The sequence below is a fragment of the Rissa tridactyla genome, chromosome 22, assembly GCF_028500815.1.
Source record: "Rissa tridactyla isolate bRisTri1 chromosome 22, bRisTri1.patW.cur.20221130, whole genome shotgun sequence".
Lineage (NCBI taxonomy): Eukaryota > Metazoa > Chordata > Aves > Charadriiformes > Laridae > Rissa > Rissa tridactyla.
Genome location: NC_071487.1, coordinates 1328652 through 1342827, shown reverse-complemented (window position 1 = coordinate 1342827; position 14176 = coordinate 1328652). Strand labels below are relative to the sequence as shown.

At 64.5% G+C, this 14176-nt stretch overlaps 1 protein-coding gene across 2 annotated transcripts; it reads left to right on the top strand.

Annotated features, from left to right (window-relative positions):
• The first annotated feature begins 1816 nt into the window (after positions 1 to 1816).
• IL12RB1 (interleukin 12 receptor subunit beta 1) lies at positions 1817 to 6630 on the top strand. 2 transcript variants are annotated; one of them, XM_054182109.1, is made up of 15 exons: positions 1817 to 1973; positions 2349 to 2463; positions 2598 to 2767; positions 2840 to 2991; positions 3506 to 3542; positions 3706 to 3816; positions 3900 to 3982; positions 4062 to 4287; positions 4391 to 4564; positions 4648 to 4749; positions 4859 to 4999; positions 5084 to 5227; positions 5371 to 5458; positions 5548 to 5629; positions 5740 to 6630. In XM_054182109.1, exons 1-15 carry the CDS (start codon positions 1937 to 1939, stop codon positions 6145 to 6147), a joined length of 2070 nt encoding a protein of 689 aa, XP_054038084.1. In that variant the 5' UTR covers positions 1817 to 1936; the 3' UTR covers positions 6148 to 6630. The 2 variants fall into 2 exon arrangements, with proteins under 2 accessions (XP_054038084.1, XP_054038085.1); XM_054182110.1 differs by lacking the exon at positions 2349 to 2463.
• The last annotated feature ends 7546 nt before the right edge of the window (positions 6631 to 14176 follow it).

The window sequence follows — 14176 nt, the reverse complement described above, 5'->3', positions numbered from 1 at the left end:
CGGCACGGCACGGCACGGGGCTGGCATGGAATGACACGGCACGGCACGGCATGAGGTTGGCACGGCACGGCACAGCCTGGCGTGGGGATGGCACAGCACGGCACGGCATGGCACGGGACTGGCACAGCATGGCATGGCCTGGCACGGGGCTGGCACAGCATGACACAACATGGCCTGAGGCTGGCACAGCATGGCATGGCATGGGGCTGGCATGGAACAGCATGGCATGGCATGGCAGGGCACGGCATGACATGACGTGGGCCTGGCATGGGTCTGGCACAGAATGGCACGGCACAACATGGCACAGCATGACACGGGGCTGGCACAACACAACACTGCATGGCATGGGCCTGGCATGGAACGGCATGGCATGATATGGCACAGCACAGCACGGGGCTGTCACGGCACAGCAGTCTGCCTGGCTCAGCGCAGCCCAGCATGGCAGGGTCTGGCATGGCACAGCACGATATGGCACAGCCTGGGGCTGGCACAGTCTGCCTGGCTCGGTACAGCCCATCATAGCAGGGTCTGTCACGGCACGGGGCTGGCAGAGGCCTGGCACAATCTGCCTGGCTCGGTACAGCCCAGAACAGCATGGCACAGCACAGGACAGCATGGCATGAGGCTGGCACAGCACAGAATATGACAGCCCAGAACGGGCACAGTCTTCCTGGCGTGGTACAGCCCAGAATGGCACGGTCTGGCATGGCACGGCATGCCACAGCATGGCACAGGGCTGGAACAGCCCGGCACAGCATGGCACAGCACAGCATGGCCTGGGGCTGGCCCGGCAAAGCATGGGGCTGGCACAGCAGGGTCCACGTCTGTCCTGCAGCCGGCACGGCACAGCACGGTCCTTATGGCCTGGCACAGCAAACACTGCCCAGTGCAGTCCAGCATGGCATGGCACAGCCCAGTCTGGCGTGGCGTGGTCCGGCGTGGCACAGCCTGGCCTGGTGTAGCACGGCATGGCACAGCCCAGCCCAGCGCAGCCCAGCCCTGCTGTGTGCTGTGGCACGGCAAAGCCCGGCAACGGCTCAGTTTGGCACGGCACGGCATGGTGTGCGCACCCCCCGCACCCTCTGTGCCCCCGCCCCGGCCATGCCTGCGGCAGTGGGACGGAGGGGTCCCGGCAGCGCCGTCCTGGCGCAGGGACACTCCTGCCACCGCCGCCCTCCGGCCCTGAGCAAAAGCCACACAAGGGGACGCTTTCTGCAGGGACAAGGGGACTCTGTGCACGGCCCTCGGTGCCACCCGGCTCCACAGTCCCGGGGTCATCCGCCCCGTCATGCGGCTGCCCCGGTGACACCGCGCTCTCCTGCATCACTGGGGCTTTGTTCGCCACCGCGGGGGACAAGTCGTGCCGGGGATGGGCATAAGGAGCCCGATTTTGGGGACAGCAGCACTCACACGAGCGCGCGCACACACGCACACACACACGCTGCCGAAACAACCCCAACCCTTGGAGCAGCCCCTCAAGACTCGCCCGGTTACGTGCAGGGGAGCGAAAACATGCCGTGAAGTTTGCAAAAAAAAAAAAAAAAAAAAAAAAGAGGTCAAAAACCCCAAAAACCCCAAGAGATCTCTTTTGCTTACCTTGCACTTCTCGCCGGGCCGGGGCACGCGCTGCAGCCGGGGCAGGTTTTGGCCAAGTCCCGGCAGGCACGCCGGCAGAAAAGGGGGATATTTTCATTGCTTTCTCTTTCATTTTTGGTAAAAGTGAGGCATGCAATCACGCCTCGCGCTCTGCCCTGCCTGGGACCAGCCGCCCTTCGGCGAGCTTTTAGCAGAAGAGGAAACGCCGGGCACGGGGAGCTGCGCCGAGCGCCGGGGCTGCCGCCGAGCTGGGGGGGGGCACCCACTGGGTGCTGGGGGACGGGGCATCCGGGAAGGGCAGCGGAGCCCTGGATGCGGCCTGGGACCCCCCGGGTGGCCAATGCTGGGGTGGCTGCTGGCGGCGCTGGCGTGGGGCGGTAAGTGCTGCTGCGGCGTCGGGAGATGAGAGATAACTTCAGAGAACTTTCAATGAACGATTCGGGGGCGATAAGGGCCGGGGAGCTGTCGCTGTGATGGAGACGCTCGCCTGAAGCCACAGGGATGGAGTCAAGGCGGGTGAATCCCCGCCGGCGGTGGGCAGGAGCTAGGGCGAACGGCACCGTCCAGCACCGCATCCCCGGGAGCGGGAAAATGTTTTTTTTTGGGCGAGAATCGCCCACGCGGCTGCTCCGATCCCCAAGGCGAGCGGCGTGGGGATGGGACGATGGCTGCGCCGCTGCTCCATCCCGGCCTTGCCTGAACCGCCGGGGTTTGGGGTGCGGGAACCCCCCAACCGCTGCCCTCTCCCCCAGGCACCGCCGCGGCCCCTGGCTTCTCCTGCTGGAAGCAATGCGGCTCCCGCAGCTTCAGCTGCTCCTGGCCCCCCCACGGCCCTGACGGCAACACCACCTACCTCCTGACGCTCTGGTGAGTCGGGCACCGTGGCGGGGACCGTCCTGGGGAGCTCATGGGATGTGTCCTGACCGGGACATGTGGGGATATGTGCCCTCCACATCCCAAGCCCACCCGCATCCGACCTTGTCCTGCTCCCCCCCCGGCAGCTACGCGAGCCGCACGCAGTGCCAGCAGTTCAAGGCGGGCACGGGGACGACGTACACCCTGAACTATCGCCACGTCTACGTCCTCAGCAACGCCACGGCCTGGGTGGAGGCGCGCTGGGGGGCCCACGTCCACAGGACCCCCAACCTCACGCTGTACCTCGACAAGGCCGGTAAGCGCCCGTGGGGCTGGGACAGGCGCCAGCAGCGGCGCCGATAACCGCGAGACCACCTCGTCCTTACAGTCAAGCTGCATCCGCCCCCCACCGGGATGCCCTTCACCAAGACCGGTGGCCAGCTGCACCTGCGGGTGCCGCGGCCGCCGTGCCACGACTGGGGCCAGCCGCCGCAGCGGGAGGCTCGCTTCCGGAGGAAGGGTGATCGCGGCTGGACGCAGGTAAAAATGCCGTTTGCCGGGGCCGGTGGTGACTGACGGGATGGTCGGTAGCATCACAGCAGCCCAGGGAGCGTGGGGGCTCAGTGACGCCATGGTCCCCCCCCAAACGCGGCCATGTCCCATCTGTTTTGCCGCGTTACGGGCTCTGCCCCGTCCTCCCGGCCGTGGGATCCCGCTGCCGCCCGTAACAGGATCAGGCCGCGATCCGCAGGGATTACACAGGCAAAACCCCAGATTATACTAATGACGACGACGGATGAAATCTGGACGCTTGTCCCCAGTGAAACCCCCCGCAGCCAGGGAGCCCCCACCCCTCTCGATTGCCGACAGGGGGGTCCCGGGGTCCCATGGTACCTCAGCCAAGGGGACCCTCCTGGCCACTGTGTCCCCTGCATCCCGTTTGGCACTCTCAGCCCCTGGGATGTTTGGGGGACACAGGGCAGCGTCTGCCTTATGTCCCAGTAACATACTGGTTTTACTGGGCGGGTGCCTCCGTCCCCGGTTCTCTCTGCAGGTGACGTGTGAGTCGGTGACGGACGAGAACGACTCAGGTCGGTTTATCCCGCAGGGATGCGGGGGACGGGCATCCCCCGGGGTGCTCCCAGGTCCCGGTGGGAGGGCTCTGCCCATGCTCCCCCCAGCACCCTGCGATGGCCAAGACCTGGCAGAAAGGGGGGGGGTCACCCCCCGCCTGACCCTGCCACCCTGCTCTAGTGACCTGCGCCCTGGGGAGGGACGGCAGCTTCGAGGTCCAGCTCCGGCACAAGCTCCCTCACTGGAGCAGCTACTGGAGCGACTGGAGCAGCTCTATCTTCGTTCCCGAGGGTGAGGAAGAGGAGAGGAAGCGGATGAGATCCCAATGGCTCCCGAAAATGCCGATAGCCTGGCTGGGCTTGTTCCTCTTGCAGAAATCCTGGAAAGCCCGGAGCTGAGCTACCAGCTGGGAAAACTGGGGAGAGATGGGCAGCGGGTGCTGAGGCTGGGCTGGCAGGTACAGCGGCATCCCGGGGACCCTCCTGGGTGTCCCCCCACCATTTCACCCCCCAAGCCGCCCCCTCTCCCTCCCGCAGCGAGCCCCCGAGGAGCAAGGCAATGTCAGCTACACCCTGTGCGCCCGCATGCTGGCGTGCCGCTGCGCCCAGCCGGCCGAGGAGGACACGGTGGAGCTGGGGACGGAGGTGACAGCGCACAACCTCACCCTCTCCGGGGCCGAGTACGAAATCCTGCTGACAGCGGCCAACGCCGCGGGGCCGGGGCCGGTGCGGGAGCTCCGTGTGCCGGCAGAGCAGCGCTCAGGTACCAGCCCCGTGAGAAGGACCGAGCTCCCGGTGACCTCGAGGGAGTTATTTTCCACCAAGCGGGACACCAGCCATCCCTCGCGCTCTCTGTTTCATCCCAGATCTCAGATTCAAGGACGTCAGCGTGGCCGGCAGCACCGTGACGGCGCGGTGGGAAGCACGGAGCCCTGGCGTCGCCTACTGCTTCGAGCAGCAGCCGCTGCTGCCGGGAGCCTCAAAACAGGGCATTTGCATCCAACGGGATTTCCCTGCCAAGAGCATCCATGTGGAGAAAGGCAAGGGAGCCCCACACCCGTCCCTGCCGCCTGGGGCTGGATCCTGGCAGGGATTTAACCAGTATCCCCGGTTCCTGCCCCAGGAGCACTGGACACGCCGGCGTGTTACCGCCTGGCCGTGCACGGCTGGGCCCCGGCGCGGGGCTGGTCCACCTTCGCCCTGCAGCACCACTACTCCAGCAACGGTACGTATGGAAACGCGCAGCACCCGCTCCCGGTTTAACTGCAAAAAGGGGAACTCCCGACAACCCCCTCCCCATTTTTTTTTTTTGCACCCCCCACCATCACACGCAGCCTCGCTGGCCCGGCCCATCCACATCAACGCCAGCGATGCCACCATCGTCCTCCAGTGGAGCCCGTCCCCCCGTGCCGCCTGTCCCGAGGCGCTGGCCAAGTACCTCATCTGCCACGTGGCCAAGGGGGACAACGTGACGTGTGAGTGCGACACCCCCGTCCCCATGGGGCAGGGGGAGGGTTGGCTACCGCCGGGCTACTCCCTGCTCCTTGTCATTTGCCCAGATGCTGAAGCAGATGCCGCGGCATCGCACTTCACCCTCCAAAACCTCCGTCCCGGCACAACCTACAAGGTGGGCGTTTGGGAGGTGACAGCGGAGAGCGGAAGGACCTGCAGCACTTCACGGGACTTCCATACCAAGGCGCTGGGTAACGGCTGGAGACCCCGTCCCCTCCCCGGTCCCCGTGGGGTGCTCTCTGTGGGGTGCTCGCCCTCACCCCTAAACAGCTCCAGTGTCCCAGGCGGGGTGCCGGGGACAGAAATGCCACCACCCAGCTGTGCCCGTCCCCAGGAGCGGTGTGGAAATCCAACCTGACGTACCTGGGCATCTTGCTTGCTCTCCCTGCCGTGGCCACCGTCTACCAGCTGAGCAAAAAGAGGTGACGGCGGCACCCTCGCCCCCCTTCTTCAGCCATCCCCCCCTCCCCAATCCCCCGTTACCCCCCCTCACCAACCACCCCCTCCCCAGGGCTCGCCGCCTCCTCTTCCCACCCCTGCCCCAGCCCGTGGGCACCAAAGCCATCCAGTTCTCCACCGGCAACGTGAACCAGGTGAGACGCAAGGTGCAAGAGGGGTCGGATCCTGCACCCCAGCAGGTGCCCAACGCCCATCAATGTCCCTGGCATGGCACGTTCCCCCCACAAACGCATCCAACCCTCAGGGCCAGCCCCGGCCAGGTTTCGTGGAGCCCTCAGAGAGGTTCAGCTCAGCCGACCTGCTGATAATGGAGCTGGATCCCGGGAAGCGGATGGCCGACGCCAGCACACGGCCCGGCACGCCACAGCCCGTCCCCGTGGCTGAAGAGCCGGTGGTGGTGTGCCCGTCGGGCTGCGAGAAGGAGCTGCCGTTCACCTACCGGAAGCAGGAGGTGCTGAGCCCGGTGGGATTTCCACTGCCCAGCAGTACTGGCGAGGAGGAGGAGGATGAGGAGGAAGAGGAGGAGGAAGAGGAGGGAAGGTGGGGGCAGCGCCAGCCGCTGGTCCCCATTGCCCTGCTCATCTCTGACAAACCCGTCATCATCAGGGACGAGGAAGGATGGGACCCATCGCCGGAGAAGTCGGTGCCATAACCATCTCCAGGCTGGGGCAGCGGGGAGGGACAGCAGGAGGGGGATGAAGGAGGGGATCCCTCGGGATGCTGAGCACCCAGGCGGGATGCTGAGCACCCGCCTTTTGGGCTCACGGTCGCACCAGCGCTTCCAGGGGGTTTTCTGGTTTCCAGGATATGGAAGGCAGCGCCTCCAGATGCTGGGGCCAGGACCTGGCCACCCACTTCCCAGCCTCAGGATGCTCATTCCCTTTCATTGGCGATGGATAAGGAGGGAAGGCGGCTGCAGAGCCCGGCCGGGGCTGAGGGTGGGACGGGGAGCAGAGGCAGAGCTTCACCTCGGCTGCCTCCTGCCCTCCCGCCGCAGCCAGCATCGCCCCGGCCCCTGCGGGATGGGGGGGGGGAAACAGCCCCAGCACCAAATGCCGGCTACTCGCAAAAAAACTAATGATATGCAAAAAAAAAAAAAAAAAAGGCAAAAAATAAAACAATAAATGCAAAGATAAAAAAGTAAATGCCAAAAAAAAAATTTAAAAATTAAAATAAGTGCGCAAAGCAGCAGGGCTGAGATGGCTTCCCTTGCCTGACCCGCGGGGATTACAGCAAGGAGTCAGAGCGGAGGCATTCCACGGCGCTGCGGAGGACGCAGCCGGGCAGCGGGGCCGGGACTGGGGGTGACGTGGGGAGCGCAGGGCCCCCCCCAGCACCCACCTGTGGGGCCACGCCGCCACCTCGGCCTTATCTGGGGCAGAACGGGAGATGCTGCTGAAGATGAAGAGCGGTTTGCGGTTCCGTCTGCCCCGCGCGCGGGGGCTGGAGGCGTCAGCGTTTACTTGCTGAGAGTGCAAAAAATAAAAAAAAAAAAAAATTAAAAAAAAAAATGGGGTTAGTTGCCTGGGGAAGTCCGGGGAGAGGTAGCGCCGGCACAGCCGCCGTGGCTCTGCCGCAGCTGCCGGCGTACGGCTCGGCCTCCTCGCTGCTGCTTTTAGCCCCGCTCGTGTTTTGCAAGGGGTTCCACCAAAACGCCACTCGCAGCACCGGCACGCGCGCGCAGAAACCGCGCTGATGAACTGGAGATAACACACCGGGGAACGCGGCCGGGGCGGCACATGGCTGCGTTTCGGCACGTTCCCCGGCACAACCCCTGCCAGTCGTGAGAGGGTCGGGATTTACAGCTCTTCCCAGCGCTCCGGGGATGGGGACAGCTGCAATGGCGTCATTCCCATGGCCGGGGGTCCCAGATGGCTGGGTGCACGCAGGACCCCCTGCCACCGTGCCCCCTGCCGCTGTGCCCACCGGTGTCCGGCACCGCGCGTCCCGGGTGTCCCAGCTGCCAGCAGAGCCACGAGGTGGCACCAGCCCCGCGTCCCCTCGGTGCTTTCCCACCTCCCGGCAGAGCGAATCCATCCTTCCCTCCCCGCCACGCATCACCCCACGGCCCCTGCATCCCCGCAGCCTCCATCCTTGCTCTCCCGCATCCCAAATCCCTCGGGATCCGCTGGATAAGGGGGATCCCGGCCCCAGAAATCCAGCCAGAGAGATCAGATGTAGGGATTTGTTAGGGATTTTCTTGGGATTTGGATGATGCCGGGCCTGCCGTCAGCACGCACCGGGCCAGCCACGTGCGGAGGGAGTATTCGGTTACCGGCTGGGCGCGAGCGCGCCCTTGGGTTTCAGCCCCGGCCCCTGTTTACAGCCCATTTTTGGGGCCGGAGCGGCGAAGGAAGCGGCACCGGGGCCACGGCTCGGCACGGTTGGGCAGCGGCAGTAAACACATCGCCTGGCGCTTGGCCAGCGCCGCCGGTGGTTAATCATTCCTCTTCGTGGAACAAGTTCATGCCCGGCCAGCCAGTCCCCACTGCTGCTCTAAAGCACCCCGGGGAAAGGGGGGGGCAGGACACCCCCCGTCACCCCCATGGGGTCACCCGCTGGGGATCAATGCCACCCATGGTGCCGCTCGCGTCCCCCCTGACACCTGCAGGGACAGCCCCGTCCCCACACGTGTCCCAAGTTGGTCAGTGCTCTGCCGGCAACACGGTGCCACTCAGAGCCCACGGGCAACGTGCCGGGGAAAACTAATTAAGCCGGCCTTGCCAATTAGTGCAACTGAATGGCTCAGGACTTTCTAATTAGTTTAAATTTCACAAGACTGTTTTCCAAATGAGTCTCCGGGAGCCGCTCTCAGCCCAGCGACCCGAGGACGGCCGCCGGGTCGTCTCTTGCAGCCAGGACATGACCTTCTCCGCTCCGCCATCTGGATCCGACCCCATGCGGGACCCAGACGTGCTGCAGGGCATCGGTTGTGCCTGGCGAGAGCCACTGCCACCCACAGCCTGAGAACGAGCAACTCGTGACATCGAATGGGGAACTCCTTGTCAGACAGCTCTGGGGTAAGCAGCAAAAAAGCCACCGCAACGGGGAGAACAAAGGTCAGCCCAGCGCGGGGGGACGGCGGGACCGGGATTGATCCCAAAGGCACCCCGAATCACGGGGTGCCCCCGGCTTTGGGGTGCTCCCCGGGGGCGCAGAGCGGAGCAGCCCCAGCCATCCACACACACGTACCCCAACACCTTTACAAGCAGCTAATTTTAAGACGCCACTGCCTTTTATTTTTAGAGGAGGACATCTGATTATGTCCTGCGTTGCCTTTTTATATTGCCTGATAACGCTGACTATTTCTGCTCGGCTGTTTACAGCCGCCAGCGCTGCCCCGGGGAAGGTGCCGCCGGCCAAGGCGAGCGCTGAGCATCCCTGCCCGAAAGTGGAAAACCTCCCCCGGCTCCCGCAGCGTCCCGGCAACCTGTCCCTGCAAGCGAATCACACCGGGGACACGCACGAATGGATTTACCCCGCACCGCCTCCGCTTGCTCTTGTTAAGCAGAAAATTCAGCGCTGCATCCCGAGGAAGCAGCCGGAGCCGAGAGGAGATGCTCAGAGCCCTGGGGGGTTTTTGCTTTGGGCTCCCCGGTTTTAGAATTCTGGGGGATGCGAGCTCAGGAAAGGCATAAAGCAGCCGGAGGGGTTTGCTACAGGCCCATAAACATCAGCCCCTGGGGGAAGGCAATGTCCATCCCTGCAGGTCCCGGCTGGGATTCTGCTCCCAGATGGAGGAGTTTAACCTGTTTCCCAGCCTTGGGGGCAAGCACAGCCCCGCGGAACAGCCGGCTGTTAGCACGGGCAGTGGAGAAGGCTGCAAGCCTGCAGCCCCTTCTCGTGTCCATCCCTCTTGCAGCCCCTTCCCGCGTCCATCCCGCACCCTTTTTCCCTGCCCGGAGAGGAGCCGATGCCAGCGGGGTGTTCGAGCAGGGCCGGACCACGAGCCGTGGCAGGGAGGAGCATTATTTGCCGGGCAAGAAGCCACCACCTACACAATGGTCACCCGCTCCCGGGGGGATTAGATGACCGTTCAGGAGCCGCTTTGACTTAATCGCTAAGCAAACAAACCCATCCCTAGGATATTTCTTTTAATTCCATACGCAGAATTCACGGGCTGCATCTCACCCCGGGGCCGGCGGCTCTTTCCCCACCCTGGCATTGCAAAACCCCCGTGGTGGGGATGCAGGTCCTCGGGGTAGGAAAAACCTCCGCAGCTGGGGAATTTTTGCATTTCCTCCCTAAGAAAAGCTTTTGGGCTTCTCGCCCACCAAAATCCCCCCTCCACCCCCGAGGCATTGCTGGCGCAGGCGTCCCAGCTGTGGCCGTGCAGCGGGGCAGGGGACACGGGGAGCACAGCTGGACGGACACCCACAGCTGGACGGGCGGCCGCTGCCGGGCTGGGCTTGTTTTGAAAGTCACGGCAGTATTTCAGCGCTGGGCATTTCGCAACCGTACAGTGTCACAACAACAACAACAACTGCAGTTTTACTTTGCAAACAGGGCCCAGCACCCCCCGGCTCTTTCCTGCTCGCGTCAGGCTGAGCTCGCCCGCTGCAGCGGCTCCACCCGGGCAGGCGTTACTTCCAAACCCAGGAATGGAAAACGACCCGAAGCTGCAGCAAAACTGAATATTTATCCGCGTTTTTCTCCCCACCCTGAGGGGCTGTGCTGGGTGTCTTGGATCACTGCAAAAACCCCCCTGGGATGCTGCGTGCCCCGGCGCGTGAGCCGGGAGATGTGGTTAGAAACCATCTTCTCCTTCTGCCGCGCAAGAAACAACGCCAGCGATGGCAGGAAATCTTTTCTTTCTGCAGTTTGAAGGTTTTCGGACGGCTGCTCTCCGGGCTGGCAGCCCCGGGGGCAGCTCAGCCTCTGGCAGGGCCGAAGCTTTCCAGGCTTTGGCAGCAGCCTGGCGTGGCAGAGCCCCAGCTATTGCCTTTTTTATTTTTTTTTTCAACCAAAACCGTAGAATACCGATTAAAAAAAAAAAAGTCATAACCCAAGAGCGTTGGGAGACAGGCGGCCGCCTCCTCCCTGTGTTTCCCCGGCTATCGGGAGATCTGGCAGGAAAGGACGCGGCGCCCTTATCGGCGCACACACATTCCCTGCCCACTTGGCAGCCGGGACGCCCAGAGGTTTGCGCCGTAAACATATTTTGCTCGAGCAGGCGGCCGGGGTTGAGCTAAGGATAACCGGCTCGGCAGGAACCACAGAACCCCCCGCCCCCCCCCAAACAATCCCATTTTTTGCATCAAACCCCGACCCGTGCACGCAGGGCTAGGACTGATCCCGGAGCAAGCGACCAGCAACGAATACGAGACCAAAAGCGATTTCTTCCCCCCTCTGAGATCTGCTCCCCCCGCTGTTTACCAACTCTTTGCAAGCAGATTGACTCTCCCTCATTTTTTCACACACAAAACCGCCGGGAAAGCGGAGGGAACCGGCTCGGGGCCCCCCGGGACCATCCGGCAGCACCCTCCCTGCCGGCACTGCCCGCCACAGCCACCTCCAACCGGCTGGGACCCCCCGGCTATCGCCGCCTCCATCGCCGGCCGGGATACGGGGGCATTTACACAGCTGCTCAGCAGGAAAATCCATCTCCCTGCTCTACATAAACCCTGGCTTTTAAAAGTAATTGGGTGCAGGCTTGCTAACGAGGTCACTGGATGGGGAGGGGGTTTAATTGGAAGCTCCTGGCGATGCTGGGCCTGCCTAGAGCTGCTTTGGATCCTTCTTCTCCTCCCCCAAACTGGGTTTGCCCTGAGGGTTTTTTTTTTGTTGAAATCAGCTCCCAATTGCTGCTGCTTGTTGGGGGGAAGAAAAAAGGCGCACAACCCCGTTTCTGGAGACTTTGGGATTGGGGAGTGGGAGGAGGGATGGGAGCAGTGGGGTTTGCCAGGGTTGCCCCATCGCAGGAGCTGCCCTGGGAGGGGGACCGAGGCAGCAGGGGACAAGGAGCAGCGGGGGTGATGGCCCTTTGCCTCTTGGCTGGGGACGGCTGTGTCCCCACCGGCACCTGGTGGCGGTGCTGCTTCCATCCTCCCTGGTGCCAAACGCCCTGCGCGAGCGAGGTTTCAGCGCGGGGAGATGCAGTGGTCAGGGCATGGGGTGCCACCGTGCCACGTCCCCCGAGATGTGGCATGGGACAGGCGCCCCGCGCCGGACGGGGGTTTCTGCACGACGTGTGGAGCGGCTCCCGGGAGCGATGGCAAACGCAGCGGGGTGGGACCGGCGCTGGGTGCAAAGTCCCATGGCACCGTGTCCCCAGCACGGCCCTGTCACCCACACATCCCCGCCCATCCCTGCATGCCGGCGTGGGAGCCGTACCGCGTCCCCAACCGGGCCAGCGCCATCCCCACGCGCCCTGTTTGTGTACCAACACGTCACGCGACCGCTCGTGACGGGGGGGACTTTTTAGCGTTGTGGTTTGTTTTTTTTTTTTAACAAAGCCAAAATATTTGTGTCCCCACAGGGATGGCTCTGGGTCACCCGAGCCCGGGATGCTGCGCTGGGGTCCCAGCGGGAGAGGGGACACCCGGCTCAGTGCGGAGGGTCCCCGCTGGCACCCGGTGGCTCCGGCCCCCCGCGCAGTCCCCGCTGTTTATACATAGACATGTTTGCGCGCGGTGCCCGGCCCCTTCCTCGCTCCCAAACAACTGGATAAAAGTCAAAAAGTCATAAAAATTTTCCATTGCCTGAGGGAGGGCACGGTGACCGCGCGAGGGGCCGGGCAGCCCCACAGCGAGGGACCCCAAACGGGGGGGGGTCAACCCCAGAAAAACACGGGGTTGGGTTTGATACAGTGAATAAAGGTGGTGTTTTGCTCCCAGCAGACCACGGCATCGACCAGCCCTGCAGTAAACGCCCTGCGGTAAATGCGGCACTGGCAGCGCCTGCCGCCATCAAGGCTTGTGGGGCGTCTCGGTGAGCGCCGCGATGCCCGCTCGCACCGGCACGATGCTCCCAGGGCACGCGGCACATGCAGCGCATCCATCTGGCTGCTCCAGACCCTGTTTTTCACCACAAACCAGCCCCGGTTTCTCTGCAGTTTTCCCCTGCCCAGGCCTGGCCGCCGCTCTGGGAAAAAGCTGCGATTCCTGTCGAGCTGGCGGGGAAAGCCCCGGCGCAGGGATGCGGGGACTTTGCCTGCGGTTTGCGTGGGCGGGAGCGGCTCCGGCAAACAGGCGGCTGAGTCAGCGGACGAAGGACGGCCGCGATGCCGCCCCGGCATGTCAGGGTGTGCGGCTGCTTCCCGGCACCCCCCCCCGGAGCTCTGCCACGTGAAGGGGGACTCCGGAGATGCCGCCGGGACCAGGAAGCACCAGAGGCTGGAGCAAAACCAAAGCAGGGCCCGGTGCTGCCGGGGACCACGTGCGTGACCCCGAGGTGCTCGCTGGCACAGTTTGGGGACGAGCCGGTCTCCGTGCCCCCGAGCACCCACCGGTGCCGACTCGCTGCTCCCCAGGGTGTGAGCCCGGCTCCGGACCCGCTGCAAAGATGCTGAATTTGGGCAGTGGATCGACCCCATCCCCAGCGCGGGGACAGCGCGGGGCATCCCCCTTCGGGCAAACCCCACATTTACCATCACCGCCCGCCCACCCCACAAACAACCGGCCCCCGCTGCCCCCACAGTGGGTGTTTTTGGGGCGAGCTGCCACCCCCGCGGGGCTGAGCCCAGCTGGGACGGGGGAGGCGGCGCTCGCTGCGGGCGCTGGACGGGCGCCCGGGCCGGCAGGCAGCAGCCGCGCAGCTGATCCCCGGCACATTCTGTCCCTGCCAGCGCCGGGACGGCCGCGAGCTTCGCGTGTCACCCTCCCCGCGGCATGGCCGCGCTGGCCCCCGCCGCTGACCCAACGCGGAGGACAACAGCCTCAAGCAAAGGCCATGGCCGCCAGGCTGGGACCCAGCATCCTCCAGGGATGGGGGGTCCGGGGGGAGGAGAAGCCCCCCCGTGTGCTGCAGAAAGGGGCGGCGGGGCCCTGAGCTGCAGTGGGGGGGGTCCCAACACCCTACAGAGCCCTGAGCTGCAGCAGGGGGGGTCCAGCATCTTGAGGAGCCCTGAGCTGCACTGGGGGGGTCCCAACACCCTGAGGAGCCCTGAGCTGCGCTGGGGGGGGGGGGGTCCCAACACCCCCGTGCCTGAAGCAGAGGGGTCCCACGCTTTGGGGGCTGAAGGGCAAAAAGGAAAAGAGAGCAGGGCAGAGCCGGGGGTGGGTGGGGGGGTGGCGTTTCCATGCCCCTCGCAAGGAGCAGGTTTTGCCGGGTGGTCTGGGAAGCATTTTCCGACGCGCAGGGCCAAGAGCTATAAATACGGCCGGCACTGTAATTGCATAACGCAACCCCTGCCCGGCAGCGGGTCTCTGTGCCGCGGCCCCGCCGGCAACGCCGCACATGGCACGGGGCCGCCCGGGCCCAGCAGCCCCCCGGGCAGCCCCCCCCAATGCCTCGACCCCCCCGTGTGCCAATGAGCAGAACAGTCGGGGCCGTTCCACAAGGACTTTGGAGCCTGGGAAGATAAACAGCAGAAGGTTGGAGGGAGCACCGGCGGCACTGCCAGCGGTTGTGAAAGCACTGTCGGGGGGGGGGGGGTCCGCGCCTCCCCCCAGGCTCCGAATATCCAGACGGGGTATTTTTAGCCCCTCCAGGATTCAGGAGCTGGCAAGAGACCCAAGAGC